The following is a 22,500-nucleotide window of genomic DNA, read 5'->3' as shown; positions in this document are numbered from 1 at the left end:
TATCGACCCTGAGGGTCTGGGGCCCTGCATGGACCAGCAGGCAGGCTCCCAGACCCCCAAGACCATCCCCCGCGGACCCCCCCACCCCCCCCCAGCCACCGTGGTCTTCTACTCAGAGAAGGGAGTGGACCACGGGGTGGGTGCGAAGAGGGGGGGGGGAGGTGGCGGCGGAGGGAGTCAGGGGAAGGTGGGTGTTAAGCCTAAGGGGGGGACCCCCAGGCTGCCTCCTAAGAGCCAGGCCCCACTGCCCCCTAACCCCCCACTGCCACCCCCCTCTCCCCCTCTCCCCTCATCCTTCTGGAGGAAGCGCAGGCCCAAGAAGCCCAAAGAGCCCGGAGGCCCACTGTACGAGAACATCCTGCCACTGGGCCGGAGGGGCGGAGCGAGGGAGGGAGGAGGAAGGCGCGGCCGCCCCCTCTCGCCCCCTCTCTCCCTCCCTGTGCCCGTCCCCCTCAGCCCTGCCTACACGCCGCCGTCAGCCTCCGCCTCGCTCCCCTACACCTCCTCCACATCCTCCTCCTCCACCTCCACCTCCTCGTCCACCACCACCTCGCCCTCCTCCTCGCGCTCCTCCTCCCCGTCCAGCACCTCCTACGGCTCGTCCCGCAGCACGCGGGAGCGCGGCGGGGGGGCGGACGCCGAGGACGACGGCGAGGAGGACGAGGAGCTGACGGAGGAGTCCAGCCTCCTGCTGGGCCGGGGGCGGGACCGCGAGCGCTCCCTCATGCGCCCTCGCTCGCTCAGCCACGGGCGTCTGCCCCCGCCGGTCCCGCCCAGGAAGCCCCGCCCGCCGCGGGGCGACCGGGAGCGCGAGAGAGGGGGCAGCCAGCTGTCCCAGCTGCAGGAGTGGTGGGCCGGCTGGGCCGACAGAGAAAGGGAGCGCGGCGGTGGGGGCGGGGGGGACTCGGAGAGGAAGCGAGAAAAGAAGAGGAGGAAAGAGAAGGAGAAGGAGAAGAAGAAAAAGAGGAAGAATAAGAAGCGTAAGAAGAGGGAGGAGAGGGAGCGAGAGAGGGAGAGGGAGAGGGAGGAGAGGGAGAGGAAGAGACGGAAAGTCAAGAAGAAGAAGAAGAAGGCGATGAAGACGAAGAAAAGGCAAAAGTCTCCGGGGGGGCAGCCGGGGGGCAGCGGTCGGAGACTGAGGAGGGGGACATGGAGGCGGAGAGAGAGGGAGGAGGGGAGGGGGAGAGAGGAGAGCTACAAGACTACTCCTCCTTCCCGGCCCAGTACAGAAGTACATTTGGGGACAAGGGTCGGGACTCAGCGTGGGAGGGAGAGAGGGAGAGAGGGAGGAGGGAGGGAGGGCAGGACGAGGGGGAGGACAGGGAGGAGGGGGACAGTAGCAGGAGCAGAGACAGGCGGCCCAAATCCTCTCACTCTCAGTCCCGAATCCGGACCCCCAACAAGCGCTACCCCAACCTCCACAAGCTCCCCGCCTCCGTCAAGTTCTGGGTGAGCGGAGGAGGCGAGGACCCCAACTCTGGCACCCCCCCCTCCTCCCTACACACCCTCCTTCCGTCCTCGAAGCGGCGGAGGAGTGGAGGAATGGAGAGAGGGGAGGGGAGGAGAGGAGGGGAGAGGAGGCCTTTGCTGATGCACTACGAGAGGGGCCGGCCTCACACCAGAGAGGGCTTGTCCTTCCACGAGTGGGACTCGGAGGAGGACAACGAGGAGGAGGAGGAGGAGGAGGAGAGGGCGAGGGTGGGGGAGCAGGCAAGGGCGGGGGAGAGGACGAGGAGGGCGGGCGGGAGGGGCGCCGTGTCCGAGTCAGAGAGGGACAGGGCCAGAGCGGAGGAGAGTTACTCTGACGAAGGTTCGTCGGGGGAGTTTGGCCGGTTTGAGCGATACTGGGAGGGCGGGCCCGGGGGCGCGACCAGTGGCGTGGTGGGGGGCATAGGGGGCGGGGGCTGGTTTTTCGGCACATACCCCGCCAGGGAGAAAGGAGGCAGCATCAACAGCCGAGACGATTCCATCCTGGGTGGTCGGGCGGAGGGATGGGGCGACACAGGGGCAGATTTGTGGGCGTCGGGGCCGGGCGTAGGGTGGGGGTCGGGCGGTGGGAGCGGGGGTCTGGGCTCTCAGTGGCCCCCCCCCCCGCGGCCCTCCCTCCCCCCCGGCGGTACTGGTCGGTGGACAAACTTCCCATGAAGGGGGAGAAGAGGTGGAAAGGGGAGGCGGGGGAAAGGGGAAGGGGAAGGGGAGGGGGAGGGGGGAACAGGAGTCCAGGGGGCCCTTGTGCTCATGCAGCCAGTACCCCCACCCGCACCCCTACCCCCATAGCCGCCTGCCCGCGCCCCGCTCCAAGAGGGGCGCGTCCACCTCCACCACCCTCTCCCACAGCCAGGAGGAGCTGTTGCCTCACTGCCACAGCTTCAGCGGGGGCTCCCGCCCCAAGGCCCTGTCCCCCAAGCCCCTGCCCCCCAAGCCCGAGCCGGGCCAGGCCAAGTCAGGCAGCCAGTCCAACCTCAGCCTCAGCACACAGCCAGGAGCCGGGGGCCTCAGCGACCACCCCCCTCAGCCCTCCCCCTCGCCCCCCCAGCCTCTGTCCCAGGCGTCCCTGTCCTCCTCCCCCCTCCCGGTCCCCATCCCCCCGCCCCCCTCCTCGGCCTCCGCCCCCCCCTCCTCCTCCGGCCCGGCCTCGGCCAGCGCCAAGCTCCAGTACCAGAGACTTCGCTCGGTGCCCCAGCCCCGCAGGTTCTACTCCCCCCACCTGCCCCTCAAAGCCAAGAGCCTGTGTTCCCGCCGTGGCTCCGCCCACTTCTCCAGCCTGGAGAGCGAGGTATGACAGGGGGAGAAGAGAGAGGGAGACACGCCAGCCGCCGCCGCCGCCGCCACCGCCGCCGACCCCCTGGGCGCCGCGCCAACCGGAAGCAAGGCCGACGCCGACTCCTCGACCGAGACCGCTGTCGCCTCGACGACCACGTGCGATGGCACGGCGACCGTTGCTACGGAAACGGAGGCGGGGAACTCGGCTGTGCGGCTGGCTGGTGAGAGCAGCGTGGTGACGAGAGGGTCTCTGGTGCGCGTCCTTGTGACGGCCACAGTCAGCCGGCACACCAGGGTGACCTACGTCCGCCTCGAGGGTTCCCACGACGACGAGAGCGAAGGCGAGGTTGCGTCATCCGGGGCGACGGCGGCTCCGGAATTCCTCCTCCGATCGGAACTGAGCTTAGTGATGTCATCATCGGTTCTCCTCTCCTCCACCAGTCACAACTATGGATAGGAATAGTCTGCAACCTGTGAGTAATGATGTCATGTTTACACACACACACACACACACACACACACGCACACACGCGCACGCTCACTGGTCTCCCTCCCTCTGGCTTTGAGAACACTACCTGTTGGTAACAGGGAAACTGGTCTGCTCCTGTAAGACCCAACGATTGGTACATTTTTCAGTCCCTCATTGGCTGAGAGATATGCCCATCACACCACCTATGAACTGGATTGGTGGACTAGATCTTGTCACAGACAACCCTTCCTGTCTCTACTTTTGTAAGTCAGTTGATACAGAAGCAATGCAGTGACTTCCCTCACTTGCACTGTTTGAACAATGCTTCTCACTTCACCTTTGACCTCATGACGTCATAGACCCCTCTAGCGCTACCACTGGACTGTCTCCGTGATGTCATGTTTACTACAAACCCTCTCGCCCAATCACGTTTGACAGAAAAGGACTTCTCCTCCCCATCGGAGTCTGCCGTTTCAGCTTTGGTCCAATCAGAACTTAGAAGCGGTTGTGTGTTGACGTCACTGTGTTTGAAAAGCAAACTGACGTTCAGAAGAAAAACACTAATAAGAACAGAAAACATGTGGCAGGATTTTCTTTTAATGTTTGTCTTTTCCTTTCCTTTCTTACTCCCGCCTTTTTCTCCCAATACCTTCTTTTTTATTCTATCTATCTATATATTGCTCTCACTGTGTTAGTGTTTTATCAGAAGGGGAGTTGGCTGTGGCTAAGAATGGATTTGGGAGTGTTTTAAATTCTGTGCCAAATTTGTACTCAAGAGCTTTTAAGCCAAATTGGTTTGCAGTCATCTGTTTATATGGATGCAGTATATCCCTATCGTATTCAATGTGTGAGCAATACATCATTTTCAATTATACAAGAGAATTCGAGGCGATGATTGGTTGCAATATCTATAATTGGCACTAGATGGCTGCATAATATTCAAATAAGTCTAAGAGTGTTCAGAGAGACAAGATTTCCGAGGGCTTAATTGTTTTACGTGATTTAGAAAGGAATAATACGGAGAGCATCCAAGTTATATTTAGCAGGAAGGACAGCTGTGTCGGGTGGAATGAGGATTTGTGGATGAGGTGCGCTTCAGAATGGTTGCTGTTGTATCGTGCTGTCTGGTTTATCAAGCCTCTCGCTGGTGTGGTGGAGAAGGACATCATGAAGCACAAATGCTCCTCGCATCGCCTGAACCCGTGACATCATCACCACCGACCCTGCACATGCAGGCTGGCCTCAGAAGCGGACACTTCACTGTGCCAATCACTTGAACCGCTCTGAAATGTGTGCTGTTGTTTTAAATACTTTAACAGAGCGATAGGGTTCAAATAACAAAATGATCAATATTGACACGTTCAGTTCAGGGCCCGTGTGCGATCTAAACACGGACTGTTTCTTTGACGCTAAAGGTATGCGTGATGGAAAACATCTGTACAATACAGTTATGGTCTCACTCGGTCACATGGAAATATCTAAAGACTGTTAGTCTAGCAATATTGCCCTCTTTAGTGTGACTGTAAAATCAATGTCAAGCTGATGAAGTAGCCTCTGGAAGTCAAACAGAGCTGTGCCAAAAGCCAAACCAGTGCCAAACATTCAGACGCTTTGGCGGAACATTTCCAGTCACGCGCCGCTCATCTCAGTCTTCACCTCGACCCTCTCTCTCTCTCTCTCTCCCTCCCTCCCTCCCTCCCTCCCTCCCTCCCTCCCTCCCTCCCTCCCTCCCTCCCTCCCTCCCTCCCTCCCTCCCTCCCTCCCCCCCTCCCTCTCCCCCTCCCTCTCCCCCTCCCTACCTCCCTCCCTCCCTCCCTCTCTCTCTCTCTCTCTCTCTCTCTCTCTCTCTCTCCCTCTCTCTGTCTGTCTCTCTCTCTCCCTCCCTCCCTCCCTCCCTCCCTCCCTCCCTCCCTCCCTCCCTCCCCCCTCCCTCTCCCCCTCCCTCTCCCCCTCCCTACCTCCCTCCCTCCCTCCCTCTCTCTCTCTCTCTCTCTCTCTCTCTCCCTCTCTCTGTCTGTCTCTCTCTCTCCCTCCCTCTCTCTCTCCCTCCAGGCAGCCACAGACCAGCTCTCCCTTCTGTCGTAGTTGAATGTAGCTTTGACATGATGATGTAGCAAAAGTAGATCTACTTTTAGACTTTGTAACCTTTTTTGGATGCTGTCAGTTGTGTCTGGAAGGTGTGGGGGTGGGTGGGGAGGGGGGGGTGGCGTGACTGGTTAAGTGAGGGACAGTGTGTTGTGTTTGTGCATGTTGTCACAGATCGAAGGGTTAGACGGCCTTCTTTAATAACCCCCCCCCCCCCTCCCCAACACCTTCTACATTTTTTCTAGGGCTTTTAAGGTTTTAAGGGGCATTTTGGAAACCGTATCATTGTTTTAAAAAGAGGCTTTTGTTGTCTCCTTCCCCTGTTCTTGAGCCAGATCCTTTCAGATCGTTGCATGATTAGCTGAATGAAATCCCTGAGATTTGCAGTAAGAGGTTTGTGTAGTTCAACAGTAGCAAAATCTCAAGACCCAGGGCAGCCATCTTTCTTTGAGGTAGAGAGCTCCACTTTGCGCCCCAACTGTGGAAACCATGGAAACAGTTTTTCTGCTTCCTGTGTGGGTGGAATAAGGTCATTTTTGAACCAATCAGCAGGGCTTAAACCTGGTGTATCATTGAGCATCACTGAGTTGTATCAAGGCGCTAATACTTAAGTCTGTGACTGCATGAACAGAAGTGACTCTTAAACCCTGTAGCTTAATTTTTGCTGAGAAAAAAAGAATATATTAATATATACTATGTTTTTGAGAATGTACCATGTTATACTGTGATTTAACTGAAATATTTTATTGATCATTGTATTCATCATTTGAATTCTATCATTTATCTATAAAGAAATATATATGTACAAATAAATATATACATATATATACATACAGGTATATATATATGAGTTCAGTTTGGTATACTTGGAGGAAGTGTTAGATAAATAGTTTTAAATGTTTTAGCTTTGTAGCAATTCTAGACACTGAAATCATTTTTGAATTTCGATTCCTCCTATATGACTGTGAAAACATCAGTGCCTGTGACAAAAAAAAGACAAGAAAAAAGACGAATCTCTCTTTCCATCTCTCTGTATCTACTATATCTGCCAGTCAGTCACTCTTACCGTTGTACTACCTAACACAATCTGTTTATCTATAGTTCTTTTCTCACAATATATCACCTCCCTCCCTCCCTCCCTCCCTCCCTCCCTCCCTCCCTCCCTCCCTCCCTCCCTCCCTCCCTCCCTCCCTCCCTCCCTCCCTCCCTCCCTCCCTCCCTCCCTCCCTCCCTCCCTCCCTCCCTCCCTCCCTCCCTCCCTCCCTCCCTCCCTCCCTCCCTCCCTCATCTCCCCCATTTCCTTGTTTATTTCCTTTGATCGTTTTGTTCAGTTGTTTTGTACAGTTGGACACTTCTTAATGATAAAGTACCTGTCTTTTATCTATCCCGTTTTGTCTTCTAGACACCGATTAATTTTGTCCTTCTCTACATCCCCTCCGTCCGTCTCTCACTTAGCAAAAAACAGAGACCAGTAGATACTGTGTTCTTACTCCTGTTGACCGATTGTTGAAGATGATGATCAGTTATTTGATTGATTAATTAATTAATGAACTATGTGATTATTAACGATGTGACTGAAGTGTGTATCTGATGACCATGCCACTGTAGCAAGTCTGGGCTGTACCACACCGCCGGGCATCGAATTAGACCACGGTTGCCATGGCGTTGCCATGGCATTTTCGTGGTGTTGCCATGGCGTTTCCACGGAGTTGCCATGGTGTCCTGTGCACCACCACCTGGTGCCTGCTGGGTAATATAGAGTTGCATAAGGTCCTTCACTTTGCCTCCAAGCACTGACCCAGAGTCTGTTCTGTCACACCCAGTCCTAAACTTAAAGGCAGGGTAGGTAACATTGTTGAGAAGCACTTTGTCATATTTGCTGAAATAAACTTCACATCCTGATAGCATCCAATAAATCTAAGGGTTTGACACTAAAATGAAATCAACTTGATATCTGTGGGCATTTCAGGATTTGAATAAACACGGCCAATCATTTAGATCGGACCGGCACTAATGATGGAATTCGGTCCAAATGGGAGTCAGATGGCTGAGCGGTGAGGGAGTCGGGCTAGTAATCAGAAGGTTGCCAGATCTATTCCCCGCTGTGCCTCATGACGTTGTGTCCTTGGGCAAGGCACTTCACCCCTACTTGCCTCAGGGGGAATGTCCCTGTACTTACTGTAAGTCGCTCTGGATAAGAGCGTCTGCTAAATGTAAATGTCTGATGACTGGACGAGCTACTTGTTTGTCTTCCAACCTCCCTCCTGGCAGTAGTCAGGCAACGTGTTCATGTGTTTTGTGGGAGTAGCTTTGAAGGGAGGGGGTGGGATATTTTGGTTTTAATCCGTTCAAACTCAAGCTCAAATTGCTAGGTTTGCAAAACGTACTTACCCTGCCTTTAATAATTGGGTGCTGAAATATTAACGAACTGAACTTAGATGAGCGCCTAGAGGCAATCTGATGCCATGTGCCTATCCCACCTCGTATGTCTTAATGAACAGGGCGGGGCTGGACTGATCTCACAGAGGGACAATTATACAAGGAATTACAGAGTATCTTCGAATATGGAGAGAAATCGTAATGGTGTCGTTGCACACTAATTAGGTGTTTTTGTGTTGTTATGCAGTCCTTGCAGAATAAAAAAGGCTCACATATATATAAATATATATATATTCTAAAAAGCTTCAGATCTTTGAAAGTAGTCCAACAGTAATTAGCTAAGTAATTCAAACGTATATATGTTCATGGGTGTGTGTGTGTGTTTACTTCATGTCTCTATCTTCATGGGCATTAGGCTATGTAGACAGGCCTTTATGGCATGATTCTGTTTAATGTCCCCCCCCCCCCCACACACACACACACACAGTACATGCACACACACACACACAGTACATGCACACACACACACACACACAGTACATGCACACACACAGTACATGCACACACACACACACAGTACATGCACACACACACACACACACAGTACATGCACACACACACACACAGTACATGCACACACACACACACACAGTACATGCACACACACACACACACACAGTACATGCACACACACACACACAGTACATGCACACACACACACACACAGTACATGCACACACACACACACACAGTACATGCACACACACACACACAGTACATGCACACACACACACACACAGTACATGCACACACACACACTCTTTGCTGTGCCTGCATATTTAACACACATGCTTATATCCATCAGTTATGATCCTCAGTGTTCCTTGGTCTCATACTGAACTGCAATCTACAGCTTTAAGGATATGATCTCTCTCACTCACGCACACACACACACACGCACACACACACACACACACACACACACCACTCCACTCAGATACCTGTGGATTTTCAGACTTAACAACAAGGTTACCTAAAAATATGGCATCATCACTTCCTTGTTTACATCCTCTCTCTCTCTCTCTCTCTCTCTCTCTCTCTTTCTTTTGTTAAGCTAATCGTCCTCTTCTCAGGCCTGTGCAGCACCATGAGAGGGGAGGCAAAACTCACTATTTTCTACGGTTCAGCATTCCTGTTGTTTTTCAGATTGACGTTGCAGTTTGGTTTCTGTTAGCAGTGATGGTCACATCAGTCCAGTCCCAGTCCTGTTAGGGAGGGGGGTGTGGTTTCAGCTCCACCTGTTAGCTCCACCTGTTAGCTCGGCCATAGACGCCCTCACCCCCCCTACACGTTCACTCACTTAACCTTTGACCTGGGAAGTACAACGTATGGCGCTCCAGGTTTTTTCAAACAGGGTCCTCATCGGTGCACAACTCAGTTCGCCATGAAAATATATCAAGGAAACAAAGGAGTGTCGTAGGTTCGACTCCCCGGGCCCAGGGACCAATCAAACGGCAGGATGTTCAGCGTTCGTCCCATGTCACGTAGCTTCACCAGGACAGCCACTGTCTGATGTTCACACGTGCCGTTATCTCAGTGTTCATCACAAACTCCGGTTCTGTAGTCAGGGTACCTCCATACCGGCACGTGGATTACAGTGCATGCTGAAGACCATGCAGGAACAACCCCCAGGGGCATCCAATAGCTGTCAGATGAGCTGTAGCCAATCTGCTTAGACACTGTTCCAGGACCAGCCCCCTGTTCCTTCCCCTGATGGTTAAGGGTAGGAGCGGAGGAAACAGCGTCTGGTCTTGGACCTGTGGTCGAAGCCAACCTCCACCCCAGAGGACCCAGGTACCTGGCACGTGTGTGTGTGTGTGTGTGTGCGTGTTTATACAGTTGTGTCCCTGCAGCATGCTAAGACCTAGTTTCATCATGCTAGCCCAGAGCATTCTCTAAACTTGCTCTAAGGGTTGCTAAGGCAGGTTGCCACGGCAGGTTGCCACGGCCTGGTGTTGTGTACAGCCCAGACTGGTCTGGTCTATGCCCTGATCTATATGAGTTAGTTTGTTTTGACATGTCTGTCCGGGGTGGGGCTGGAGGGTCAGTGCTGCACTTACTTCCTGACAGTTGCTTCATAAAATATGAATCTCTTTAAATCTGCCTGTGTTGCTGTGTTTCATTGGTTTGCCAATTCCTGGGAGGGAGTGGTTATCACGTACACTGCCTACAAATGTATTGTATTTTAATGTACAAACCTGTTTGCGTGCCGTATGTGTGTACACACAAGTGTGTTTGTGTTTGACAGTATTAACGAGGCTAGCTGTGCGTTACTCAGCTGCATGGCGCCTACATTTATGAGGAGCTCAGAGAACCTGGCTTTGACAGGTTGCTGTACAAAGAGAAGGAGAGAGAGGGGGAGAGAGAGAGGGGGGAGAGAGAGACAGAGAGAGAGGGAGAGAGAGGGAGAGAGAGAGAGAGGGAGAGCATGAGAGAGAGGGAGAGTGAGTGAGAGAGAGAGGGAGAGTATGAGAGAGAGAGAGAGATAGAGAGTGAATGCATGAGAGAAAGAGAGAGAGACACCATGCGTGTGTGGGTTTGCAGGAGGAGTGTGCATGTGGCGATCTTTCAGAGAGGTTTCTGTGGTAACTGACAGCCTCTGCTTTGATCTGACCAGAGCTGACCTCAAAGACTCCACCTCCGTTCCCTCACAGTAAAGCTACAGTAGCGAGCCAACACTCACCTCACGCTCCGGTCTCTACCCGGCCCCGCCCCCCCAAAAACACATCCAACACCGCCACTTGGAACCCCGTTCCGTTTCAACCTTCAACCGCTCCCGAGATGCCGTTACCAGGGGGGCTGTTTGACCGAAGCGAGCTTGTCCCCTTCCCTCCTGTTGTTGCAGGTCTATTCAGAGTGGCGCTCTGGGAGGGTTCTGATTCCAGGCAGCGAGACGGCGTCTCTCTCTCTCTCTCTCTCTCTCTCTCTCTCTCACGCTGACACGTGATATTACACCACAGTGCTGATGAGCTTTTTAAACATGGAGTTGCCACGGTCCCAGAGAGAGCGCTATCAGCTAATTAGGCACGCTTTGTCACTGCGATGGTGGCCTAATGGCTAATTGCATTCCGAGGCCTGTGTGTGTGTGTGTGTGTGTGTGTGTGTGTGTGTGTGTGCATGAGGTAATGACTTGACGCTCTAATAAGATTTGAGTTGCAGGCGCTGCGATGTTGAAGCTGACCCCACGCACTGATCACAGGCCAGTGTTACGATGTCACTGATCACAGGCCAGTGTTACGATGTCACTGATCACAGGTCAGTGTGACGATGTCACTGATCACAGGTCAGTGTGACGATGTCACTGATCACAGGTCAGTGTGACGATGTCACTGATCACAGGTCAGTGTGACGATGTCACTGATCACAGGTCAGTGTGACGATGTCACTGATCACAGGTCAGTGTGACGATGTCACTGATCACAGGTCAGTGTGACGATGTCACTGATCACAGGTCAGTGTGACGATTTCAGGTTGGGTTTTCACCGCTGGAGAAGGGTGTAGTGTGATGACCGAAGAGCGGTGCCTAACTGAAGCTAGTCGTAAAAGGCCGATTCTGTTGGTGTGAGTTGAGCCTCTAAAGGGCCGATCCAGTTGGACCTTGTCCATATACATAGCTGGGAGGGTAGTTAGGGCCCTTCAGACACCATCATGTCGCTGTCACAGACCGCTTCTCTCAGACTGGCCTCTACAGCTCAGGTGCGGGGGGTCCATACCTCCCCAGACGACCACCCCCAGCAACCCTAACACCAATATTCCTCCAAATCTATCTTCCCTGCCTGCACCTTGCTGCTCGCTCATCCAGGCTCCATCTCCTCCCCCTCCTCCTCCCCCTCCTCTTCCTCCATCTCCTCTTCCCCCTCCTCTTCCCCCTCCTCCCCCTCTTGCTCCCCCTCCTATTCCTCCTCCATCTCCTCCCCCTCCTCTTCCCCCTCCTCCTCCTCCCCCTCCTCTTCCTCCATCTCCTCCCCCTCCTCCTCCCCCTCCTCCTCCTCCCCCTCCTCTTCCTCCATCTCCTCCCCCTCCTCCTCCTCCCCCTCCTATTCCTCCTCCATCTCCTCCCCCTCCTCCTCCCCCTCCTCCATCTCCTCCCCCTCCTATTCCTCCTCCATCTCCTCCCCCTCCTCCTCCCCCTCCTCCTCCCCCTCCTGCTCCCCCTCCTATTCCTCCTCCATCTCCTCCCCCTCCTCCATCTCCTCCCCCTCCTCCATCTCCTCCCCCTCCTCCATCTCCTCCCCCTCCTCCTCCCCCTCCTGCTCCCCCTCCTATTCCTCCTCCATCTCCTCCCCCTCCTCCATCTCCTCCCCCTCCTCCATCTCCTCCCCCTCCTCCATCTCCTCCCCCTCCTCCATCTCCTCCCCCTCCTCCATCTCCTCCCCCTCCTCCATCTCCTCCCCCTCCTCCATCTCCTCCCCCTCCTGCTCCCCCTCCTATTCCTCCTCCATCTCCTCCCCCTCTTTACACTCTTATTGCAACCTCTCTATCTTCCGTCACACTCATGTTCGCACTCCTCGGTCACACGTAGTCACTCATACTGTACTGTGACATCCCCCACTACTCACCTCCACACACACACACACACACACACGGGGGATGGAGTGTGTGTCGTCCCTGCTGTGGTGGAGCAGATTGATCCTGTGCTGATCTGAGAGCAGGACCCGGGGGATTGGTAACGCATGTCTTTGGTGCAGGGCTTAACACCCATCTCTCCCTCCCCTCCCCTCTCTCTATGTCTCCCTCTCTCTGTCTCTCCCTCTCTCTCTGTCTCTCTGTCTCTCCCTCTCTCTCTGTCTCCCTCTCTCTCTCTGTCTCCCTCTCTCTCTCTGTCTCCCTCTCTCTCTGTCTCCCTCTCTCTCTGTCTCCCTCTCTCTCTGTCTCCCTCTCTCTGTCTCCCTCTCTCTCTCTGTCTCCCTCTCTCTCTGTCTCCCTCTCTCTCTCTCTCTCTGTCTCTCTTTGTCTCCCTCTCTCTCACACAGGCAAACTCTGCACCCACCTCTATCCCACTCCATCTTTCCCATCTTCCACCGCCACCCGCCTTTCGTTCTCTAATGCACACACACACACACACACACACACAAACTTGCACGCCCTACCGCACAGCTCTCCCATCTTCTCTGTCTGCTATCTCTTCCCTGTACCCTCGACTCTGGCTAAGCCTGTTCTGCTCTGCCCTCCCTCTCTCACTCCTTCTCTCTCCATTCCTCATCTCTCTTCTTGTCACCATCCCATCTTCCTCACCTTGCTCAGCCACCCCCCCCCCCCTCCCTCCCTCCCACACGTGAGCGTAAATGAGGACGGTGTTCCTCTTTCATGGCGCAGGGAGTGCCATAGGCTTCTAGAATACGCCGGCTTGATCTCTGATCTGGAGAGAAAAAACACAGAGCGTCCTTTTATCCTTTCATCTTTCTTCTCTTCCCAGAGCACGAGGCCCATCTTCTCACCAGCCGCGCCGGGGCACAGCCAGCCAAGAGCTGCAGCGGATGCCACTGTGGAGCGGTTAGGGAATCGGGCTAGTAATTAGAAGGTTGCTGGTTCGATTCCTAGCCGTGCCAAATGACGTGGTGTCCTTGGGCAAGGCACTTCACCCTACTTGCCTCGGGGAAATGTCCCTGTACTTACTGTAAGCCGCTCTGGATAAGAGCGTCTGCTAAATGACTAAAATGTGTGTGCGTGTGTTCGTGTGCATGTGTGTGAGTGCGTTTGTGCTTCTTTCCCTGCTTCCCATCATCCGATGCAGACAGAATTTTGTAACCATCAGCTTTTGTTTGATTTCTTCAATACGGTTCAGGAAATGGGGAGCGAGTACAGTTATCTGATCTATCTTTTGCGCCTTATTTATTGTGTTAATGCAGATAAAGGTTTTGTGTGGTTCTTCACAGCTCTGCTGTATACCGTATCTACAAGGTGCTGCTTGGTTTTTCAGGCAGGAACTGCAGTATTTGCAGTGTTTGCTGTGGCACCTCTCTCACATCTCTTCAAACTATTTTAACGAGGCTGTTTTGCTTGTGTGTGTGTGGATGTGTAGTGTGGGTTAGTGAAGGTGTGTGTGTGTGTGTGGAGGGGGGGGGAAGGGGGGATGCTGCCCAGTGATGTTCAAAAAAAGATACTTTAATCTTGAATCTAATCCATAACTCTTTGTTCATAAACAATTACTTCAGTTGTACAAGAATCTTAACTATTCTAGCTTTTGTAGCTATTTAGCCTTTAGCCTGTCTAACATTGTCTTTGTTTTTTCGGATGCATGATGAAGTTAATAGTAAGCCTGCATTTTCAATGCCGTTTTTTTATGCCCTCAGGTTTTGTAACTCGCTCCTCTCCCACTTCCTCTACCTCCTCACCTCCTCCTCCATCTCTCTCCAAACCTCAGAAGGATCCTTTAGTTGTTGACACCTTCTCAGTTTCACAGTTTTATCCTCCTCATCTCACATTGCTTGCTGGCTCAATTTGTTTCCACATTCCTCAGTATACTATTGTGCAGGCATCGAGGGAGCCACTTATATGTAGGCTACCGTTAAAAATGCTCTGTGTTGCATGTTGTTTGCGCAACTCAATCTGTTGTTTCACGAGCTAGCTGACCGATATAGCCGAGCAAAACTACGACAAACAGTACCAGGAGGCTTGTTTAGTTCCACAATTGAGGTTTTCTAGACTGTGCTGACGACGGTTGATCAGCTGCCGTCTCATTTCGCCGGCCTGGCTGTCTCTCCAACACAAAAAGGCGCCACTTCTCATTAAGCCATAACAAAAACACGACAACAGTCGACACGTCGGGCACACTGGGGTGATTGGTTCTTCTGACGATTCACATTTAACTAGCAAATATGATTACTTACGTTCTGACAGTGGAAAACAGCACTTCTTCGCTGATTCCTCCAAACAATAGCAGTTTGTAAGAATCTATTTTCCGTAATTTCATTGGCGGAGGCAGAAACGCTGGTCTGAATTGTCTGCTTCGTGAGCGCTCGTTAGGAGGTAATGGATGTCTGTAATTGGTGAAGTGCCGATTGCCCCCCCCCCCCCCCGCACCCCCTCCACTACCCAAAAAGATTCTATCGTCGGAAAATTTTCTGTTTCATTAAGCCGTGGTCAGAAATAATACGATAGCCATCTGCAGGCAGAGAGAGGGAGCGAGAAAAAGAGAGAGGTAGGAGAGGGGTGAGAGGGAACGAGGAGGAAATGGGGAGTGGAAGACAATCGGATAATTAGAGGGCAGGTGTGATAAGAGATGAATACTATGCCTTTATCAAGAGACAGCCTACCTAAATTATAATATACAGGTTCATATGATAGGTGATATTAAACCTCACGATGATAGAGATGAAGTAGAAAACTCAAGATTCTTTTTTTTTACATTTACATTTAGTAATTTAGCAGACACTCTTATCCAGAGCGACTTACAATAAGTACAGGGACATTCTCCCTGAGGAAAGTAGGGTGAAGTGCCTTGCCCAAGGACACAACGTCATGTGCACTGGCAGGGAATTGAGCTGGCAACCTTCAGATGACTAGCCTGATGCTCTACCCGCTCAGCCATCTGACTCCCTTTTCTCAACCTGCAGTTTAAATGTATGCTAACCCAATCTACACTACTCTTTTACAACAGCTTTTGTGTGCGAGCTAACCTTGACTTCTGTTTCTCCTTTCAGTGTGTGTGCTTTTATGCGTGTGCATGTGTGTTCTGCTTCCCCATAAGCTCTTCATCAAACAGGTGGGTCTACATCCCTGTGTTTGTTAAACTGCTCTGTGTGTGTGTGTGTGTGTCCACAGTGTTTATAACCCTGCTGGATCTCTGTCAGGCCTCGCCCTATAGCTCACTTTTACTGCTCCTAACTGTAAAGCATGTCCAGATAGCCCTGTGACACACACACACACACACACACACATGTTCAAGCACTCACCACAAAGACACACTCGCTCCTGTGCACACACACACTAATGAACACACACACACGTACAGATAACACCAGGGAATCCCATCTGCTTGCTCTCAATGGAAAGAACACACTATGGCTTTGTGTGCCTTGGTTTCTAATGGGCTGATTAACATGGTGTGTGATCTCAGGTCCTTACAGCATTAACAACTCACTGTGGCTCTGACGCTGGTTTGTGTTGGCACTGGCGTGTCAGCTTTATGACTCTCCGAATACAGTACAGCTTAAAACACCAGGCATCTAGACTGGCTGTGCACCAGCCTGTTAACCATTATCCCGACAGAAACATTTGGAAGCAAGGTGCATTTTCTGACAGGAAATGAGTCCTGTGAATGTACAGTATGTACAGTATACACTGTTGTGTGAGCCTTCTATGTGCCAATACCTCCTTATTTGATCATCAAATTGATCGTAGTTTTCAACAACAGAAAAACTATTTTGTTCTCGTTAGCTGTGCTAGGGTAATGCTGAGAAGTCATGTCGCTGTCAGAAATGTGTTCACACACTGCTTTCTTTCACACACACACACACACACACACACACACACACACACACACACACACACACACACACACACACACACACACACACACACAGATATACACACAGATAGATGCCGACTCACATATAATGACAACCAAACACAGTCTTATCTTGCTGGCTGACACCATTTTGCTCTCTAACAATCTTGCTAATTATAATAGTTAATTAATTCTCTGCCGGTGTCTTCATCAGAGACTAATAACCTACATTTTCATTAATTAGACCTTCAACCTTTCACTCCCTCTCTCAATCTCTCCGTCCCTCTCCGATCTTACAGCTTCCTCCGTCGCTCGTCCCCTGTCTGTGTATCTCTGGCCCTGGCTTGCTCTCTCTCTGTTCCCATGTTGCCCATCCTAGTCTCTCTCTCCCCCCCCCCTCTCTCTCTCTCTCTCTCTCTCTCACTCTCTCGCTCTCACTTTCTCCTCCTACTATCCCTCCTCTCTCTCACAACGTCAGACATTCACAAACACACACTCAATCTGCTGTTATGTCATTGGTTGTAATTAACCGTGTGTGTGCGTGCGTGTGTAAACTCTATTTATGTCTTCTGTGCCATAAAGGTCTTCTTTATCACAAGGTCGTCTGGAATAACCAGTAGTACTTCTCTCAGAAACTACATTTCCCATCATCCTCTGCCTGACCTGGTTTGTAGTACAGTGGGACCACGTTGGGTGAGTCCACCACCTGCTCACAGTTATGCAGCAGACTGATTATGCAGATACTACTCTAACTGATAGGGGATCGTTTTTTCAATGTCGTCAAAACAAAAAGAATCGTAGCCAAGGCCGTCTGCTGCTCCATCCAATGATCTGAATTTGCTCCAAGTTCTGTTGCAGCTAAGCTCCTGGTCGGCTCTTTTTAGGCTACAACAGTAGGGTGAACGTGTTGCTTAACCCTTCACACTGTACTCAAGTGAGAAGGCCTCTTGTCTGAACCTGCCGTGTGTGTGGGGGTGTGTGTGTGTTGGGGGCAGGGCTGTCTGTGGAGGAGGTGAGAGACTATCGGCTGCTGGGAGTCCATAGTGATGGTGGCAAATGGCAATTTGTGTCTCTCCATCTTCCCTTCCTCTCCCTCCCTCGCTCCCTCTGTCTCTCTCCAGAGAGAAGTAACCCAGATTTTAAAATGAATCGCTGCCTATTCCTCTCCATCTCCCCCTCCTTCTTACCCCCTCCCCTCTCCCTCTCTCTTTCTCTCTTTCTCTCTCTCACTCTCCCCCTTTCTCTCTCTCCAACCCATCCTTTTTTCTTGACAGAATCAATCTTGGAAAGAGAATACCATCTTTCCATCTCGTCCTCCTCTTCACCCTGCCCTGGGTTAACGGATATACAGCTTTCCACTCCTCCTCCGTCTTCTCTCGTTCTTGGAAAGCCTGTCTCATCCCTCGTTCGTTTGCCTTTCTCTTGTCGTTGGCAGGAGCTTGTCTGTGAGGCTTTTCTCTTCCTCTGTCGTTCCCTCCCTGCCACTCCACAGTTGGCATTTTCTCTCAGCCTTTTCATTTTTCTTTCTGTCCTTCCCTCTTTCCTCTTTTGTAGCGTGAGCAGCTACAGGTGCAGGAAGACAGCAGGAAGACAGCAGGAAGACAGCAGGAAGACACCAGGAAGACAGCAGGAAGACAGCAGGAAGACAGCAGGAAGACACCAGGAAGACAGCAGGAAGACAGCAGGCTGCCTCTCCCAAAGACAGAAAAGAGAGGGGGATTGGACCTGGAGAAGTTGGCTCTGTGATCCAAGTCTGTCGGCAAAAACCACAACCAGGTACTGTCTCACTCTCTCTGTCTCTTTCTTTCTCTGTCTCTATCTCTGTCTCCCTCTGTCTCTGTCTCTCAATCTCTCTGTCTCTCTCTCTCTCTTTCTCTCTGTCTCTCTCTGTCTCTCTCTCTCTGTCTCTCTCTGTCTCTCTCTCTCTCTCTCTGTCTCTCTCTGTCTCTCTCTCTCTCTCTTTCTCTCTGTCTCTCTCTGTCTCTCTCTCTCTGTCTCTCTCTCTCTCTCTGTCTCTCTCTGTCTGTCTCTCTCTCTCTCTCTCTCTCTGTCTCTCTCTGTCCCTCCATCTGCTCTTCATCATTGTCTTTTTCTCGTTTCTGAACTGCGTCCTTTATTCTGTCCTTTCTTTTCTTTTTCTCTGACTTCTCTCTGTACACATTTTGATTGATTTTGCTCCTGGTTGTCTGTACTCCACAATCATTTCAACAAGCCCCATTTTGATACGCTATCTGCTTTCGCCGTAGTTATTTATTCATTAAATCTCGGTTGCTGTTTCATTTATCATTTAGCAGTCCTCAAGTCGTTGCCAAAATCTCTCTTGTTGACATTTCTCCCTCCCTCATTGTCTCTCCTCCCTCCCTGTTCGACTCCCTAGTCTTGCGAACGACATTCACGGTCAAACTTTTTGAAATAAACGAGTTCAGTTTGAAACAGGGACACAGGAGTCAGCCGAGGAGTTCTAATATTGGAACAGGTGGGGTGGGGGGGGGGGGGGGGTTGGCATGGCAACAGGGGGTCGACATGGCGACCAAGGGTGTTTGGTTGTCAGGGTTACCCAGGCGGGGTGTGAGATCGACTTGCATATCTGGATGGAGACTTCATAAGGGGTGGATAGGGCGAGGGAGGGAGGGAGGGAGGGAGTTGGAGTGTGGGCCTGAGTTGGACATATGTGGGACAAACTGTGAGTTGCACTAATCGCTCTGTGTCTCTGAGGAGAGCTCTGTCAGGTTGTGAATTAACCTCCCTGTCTCCTTTGTCACTCCCTCTCTATCTCTCCTTCTGCTCATCCCTCTCTCCCCTGGCTGCCTCTCTCCCCTGGCTGCCTCTCTCCCCTGGCTGCCTCTCCCCTGGCTGCCTCTCTCCCCTGGCTGCCTCTCTCCCCTGGCTGCCTCTCCCCTGGCTGCCTCTCTTCCCTGGCTGCCTCTCCCCTGGCTGCCTCTCTCCCCTGGCTGCCTCTCTCCCCTGGCTGCCTCTCTCCCCTGGCTGCCTCTCTCCCCTGGCTGCCTCTCTCCCCTGGCTGCCTCTCCCCTGGCTGCCTCTCTCTCTGTCCACCTCTCTCCCCTGGCTGCCTCTCTCTCTGTCCACCCCTCTCCCCCCTCTCCCCCCTCTCCCCCCTCTCCCCCCTCTCCCCCCTCTCCCCCTCTCCCCCTCTCACCCTCTCCCCTCTCCTCTCCTGTCTCACATCCAGGCAGTATGTCCACTCCCGTCTCCCCCTCCCCCTCCCTCTCCCCCCTCACCCTGGCCTCCCTCTCCGCCACCCCCTCCCCGGGGGCCTCCCCCCTGCCCTCCCCACTCTCCCCCCCACCCAGGGTGCCAGTGTTCCAGAGGAGGGGGGCGCTCAAACACAAGAGGATCATCGAGGTGAAGGATCACCAGTTCACTGCCCGCTTCTTCAAGCAGCCCACCTTCTGCAGTCACTGCACCGACTTCATCTGGTAACACACACACACACACACACACACAGCAGACCAGTCCAGAGGCATGCAGTTTGCCTCCTCAGCCAGCCTACTTATCCAGTGCTTGTGCACTGACTCTGCCTGCCCCTCTACACACTGACAGTACTCAGCCCACACAGCAAGCACACACCACACACACACCACACACACACCACACACACACCACACACACACCAAGCACACACACTTCACTGGTTTATTGCCTTCTTCTCCAACAGCCTACCCACTGGGCCCACTGTACCGATCTCATCTACTAATTACACACACACACACACTCACACACACACAGACACACACAAAGTCAGCATATAAAGCAGTTTAATAACCTGATCACACACACAGTGAGCTCATTCTGTCGAGCTAAGCCAGAGCAGGGCAATGAGGTGTGTGTGTGTGTGTATGTGTGTGTGTGTGTGGACATATGGTGGGGCTATGGCAAGTGCAGGCCTCTGCCAACTGCCTCGGGACATCTTTCAGGACTTCTCAGAGAGCGACTGCCACAGAGCGACTGCCACAGAGCGACTGACTACAGAGCGACTGACCACAGAGCGGCTGACCACAGAGCGACTGACCACAGAGCGACTGACTACAGAGCGACTGACCACAGAGCGACTGACTACAGAGCGACTGACTACAGAGCGACTGACTACAGAGCGACTGACCACAGAGCGACTGACCACAGAGCGACTGACTACAGAGCGACTGACTACAGAGCGACTGCCACAGAGCGACTGACCACAGAGCAGTCGACTGGTAGAGAGGAGAAACTGTGTCCTTCACACAGGGACTCTGATAGGACGGAACTGAAAGAAGAGATCGATACTGCTGTGAGCCAGGGTCTCTGGGGCTGCACACTATTGATATCAACCAAGACAAGGAGGGCAAATGAAGACTTTTATATCGAACACATTCGACAATGAGACCCTTTTCCTCAGAGAGTCAATCACCTGCCACCCTTTCTCTATTCTGGGGGGGGGGGGGGGGAAGTCAACCAATCACTAAGTTTTGGACCGATATCTTACCTGGGAAACCACTAACTCAACATGTGTTCGATTCCTTCACTCATGCTCTTCCTTCAGCCATCAGGGGGCGCTGTTTCCCCTCGCTGGAATCATATCTGTTTCCAGAGCGCCCTCTGGTGGACTAACTGTCAGTAACCTGTCCCCCTCATCACAGCAAAGACAGGAACAACCAGGACAGACCTGATCCTAGCTCTGCCCCCAGGCCTCTCCTCTCCGCTGGGGTGGGGACACTCTCCAGGCCCCCTCGAGGGTCTGTCTCGGAGCATGTCTGCTTCTCTCTCCAGCCTTTTAATCAGCGTCCGTGCCAGAGCCCTGGATCAGGCTGAGTGGACCCTTTAGCCAATCAATGGGCTTTAATTATTCACTGAGCTCTGAGGACAGTGGGATGCAGCAGTGCTGCGGGAGAGGGGATTGAGTGTTAGGTGTGTGTGACAATAGGCCACTCACCTGGTGCGCTCTGTGGAGTGTGTGTGTGTGTGTGTGTGTGAGACACTAACACAGCTCTCAGACAGGCTTATTAGCTCCATCTTCTTCCATAAAGGTCATCTGTACTCAGCCGTGAAGTCTTGCGTAAGTGTTAACACTCTCAAGGCTCAATGGTGACATTGGTTATTAAATCAAGCTAAATTAATGACTCTAATGTTGCTTGCTAGCCTCTTGAATTGTTCAGTATTGCTCAGAGAATGCAGACGTACTATACTGAGTGTTCGGCGCAGAGGTGACAAGCGTGATGGGTTTGATCATTGTATGGAACTCCAGAGAAGTATCTGAAATGTACCTTCTTTCAACAGGGGCATCGGAAAACAAGGATTTCAATGTCAAGGTATTTTTGTTGCTGTATATAATCTAATAGTCGATGAAAGCTGACTTGTGATTGGCCATTCCTCTGCGATGTGTTATATTCTTGTTTCTCTGCATTCTGTCCAGTATGCAGCTTCGTGGTCCACAAACGCTGTCACGAGTTTGTGACCTTCACTTGTCCTGGTGCTCTGACCGCCCCCAAACCAGATGTGAGTGTGTCCTTCCATCAGAAGCCCCCCTGCCTCCACCCCAACACACACACACACACACACGGCTTGTTTCAATCAACACACATGTCCCTTCCACCTCTCCTCTTTCTTCTATCATCCATCATTCCCTCCATCCCTCCGTGTCAGCCTTCCATATGTGACCCTACCCACCCTCCCTCCCTCCCTCTCTCAGTTCTTCTTACGCCCATTCTTCCCATGACCTCAAATCGTTCCTTCTTCGGAGTAGAAGAGGGAGACAGGTGAGAGGGGGGAGGAAGGGGGAGAGGGGGGAGACAGGTGGAGGGGAGAGGGGGGAGACAGGTGCGGGGAGAGAGGGGGGACTCTCTTTGGGATTTCAGAGATTTGTCTTTTTTTTCAGACTTTCTCTGCCAGCTAAATAAACCGGATCAGAAATTAGGTCAAGGAGAGATAGAGAGAGAGGGAGAGAAAGAGAGAGAAACAGACAGAGAAGACAGAGAGATCATATTTGTAGGTGTGTGTGTACACACACATGGATGCATGAGTCTGTGTCTGTGTGTGCGCAGTGTATAATAGTAAGACTGAGAGAGTGACAGGGAAAAAAGGAATTAAGAGGGAGAGAGATGGAGCGAGAAGCAGAGAGAGAGAGAGTTTGGCAGAGGAAAGAGGGTGGGGGAGGGGAGGGGAGGGGAGGGGGTGTTCTCAAAGGGGTAGAGGGGGAGACAGAGGAAGGAGGAAGAGGAAGGAGGGAGAGGGAGGAGGTAGAGGAAGGAGGAGCAGGCCATAAAACTGATGAGCTGAAGAGCAGGCAGGAATGATTCAGCCT

General features: G+C 52.3%; 2 protein-coding genes across 2 annotated transcripts in view; both read left to right on the top strand.

The window, feature by feature from the left end:
• Positions 1–2,785, top strand: part of grin2db (glutamate receptor, ionotropic, N-methyl D-aspartate 2D, b) — a 33,380-nt gene extending 30,595 nt beyond the window's left edge. Inside the window, 4 exon segments of the mRNA XM_084668850.1 lie at positions 1–1,111; positions 1,114–2,092; positions 2,095–2,165; positions 2,168–2,785. The exon segment at positions 1–1,111 is cut by the window's left edge and continues 521 nt beyond it. Of these exon segments, the coding sequence (XP_084524976.1) occupies positions 1–1,111; positions 1,114–2,092; positions 2,095–2,165; positions 2,168–2,782 (2,776 nt within the window). The 3' untranslated portion in view covers positions 2,783–2,785.
• A 16,089-nt stretch (positions 2,786–18,874) lies between these two features.
• prkcg (protein kinase C, gamma) overlaps positions 18,875–22,500 on the top strand; it is a 15,418-nt gene continuing 11,792 nt past the window's right edge. Inside the window, exons 1-4 of the mRNA XM_084669174.1 lie at positions 18,875–18,888; positions 19,517–19,642; positions 21,477–21,508; positions 21,613–21,695. Coding sequence (XP_084525300.1) covers positions 18,875–18,888; positions 19,517–19,642; positions 21,477–21,508; positions 21,613–21,695 — 255 coding nt within the window. The remainder of the gene's footprint in view (positions 18,889–19,516; positions 19,643–21,476; positions 21,509–21,612; positions 21,696–22,500) is intronic.

The sequence above is a fragment of the Hypomesus nipponensis genome, chromosome 2 (genome assembly GCF_054491055.1).
Source record: "Hypomesus nipponensis isolate SF chromosome 2, ASM5449105v1, whole genome shotgun sequence".
NCBI classification, from domain to species: domain Eukaryota; kingdom Metazoa; phylum Chordata; class Actinopteri; order Osmeriformes; family Osmeridae; genus Hypomesus; species Hypomesus nipponensis.
This window is presented reverse-complemented; position numbering and strand designations above follow the sequence as displayed.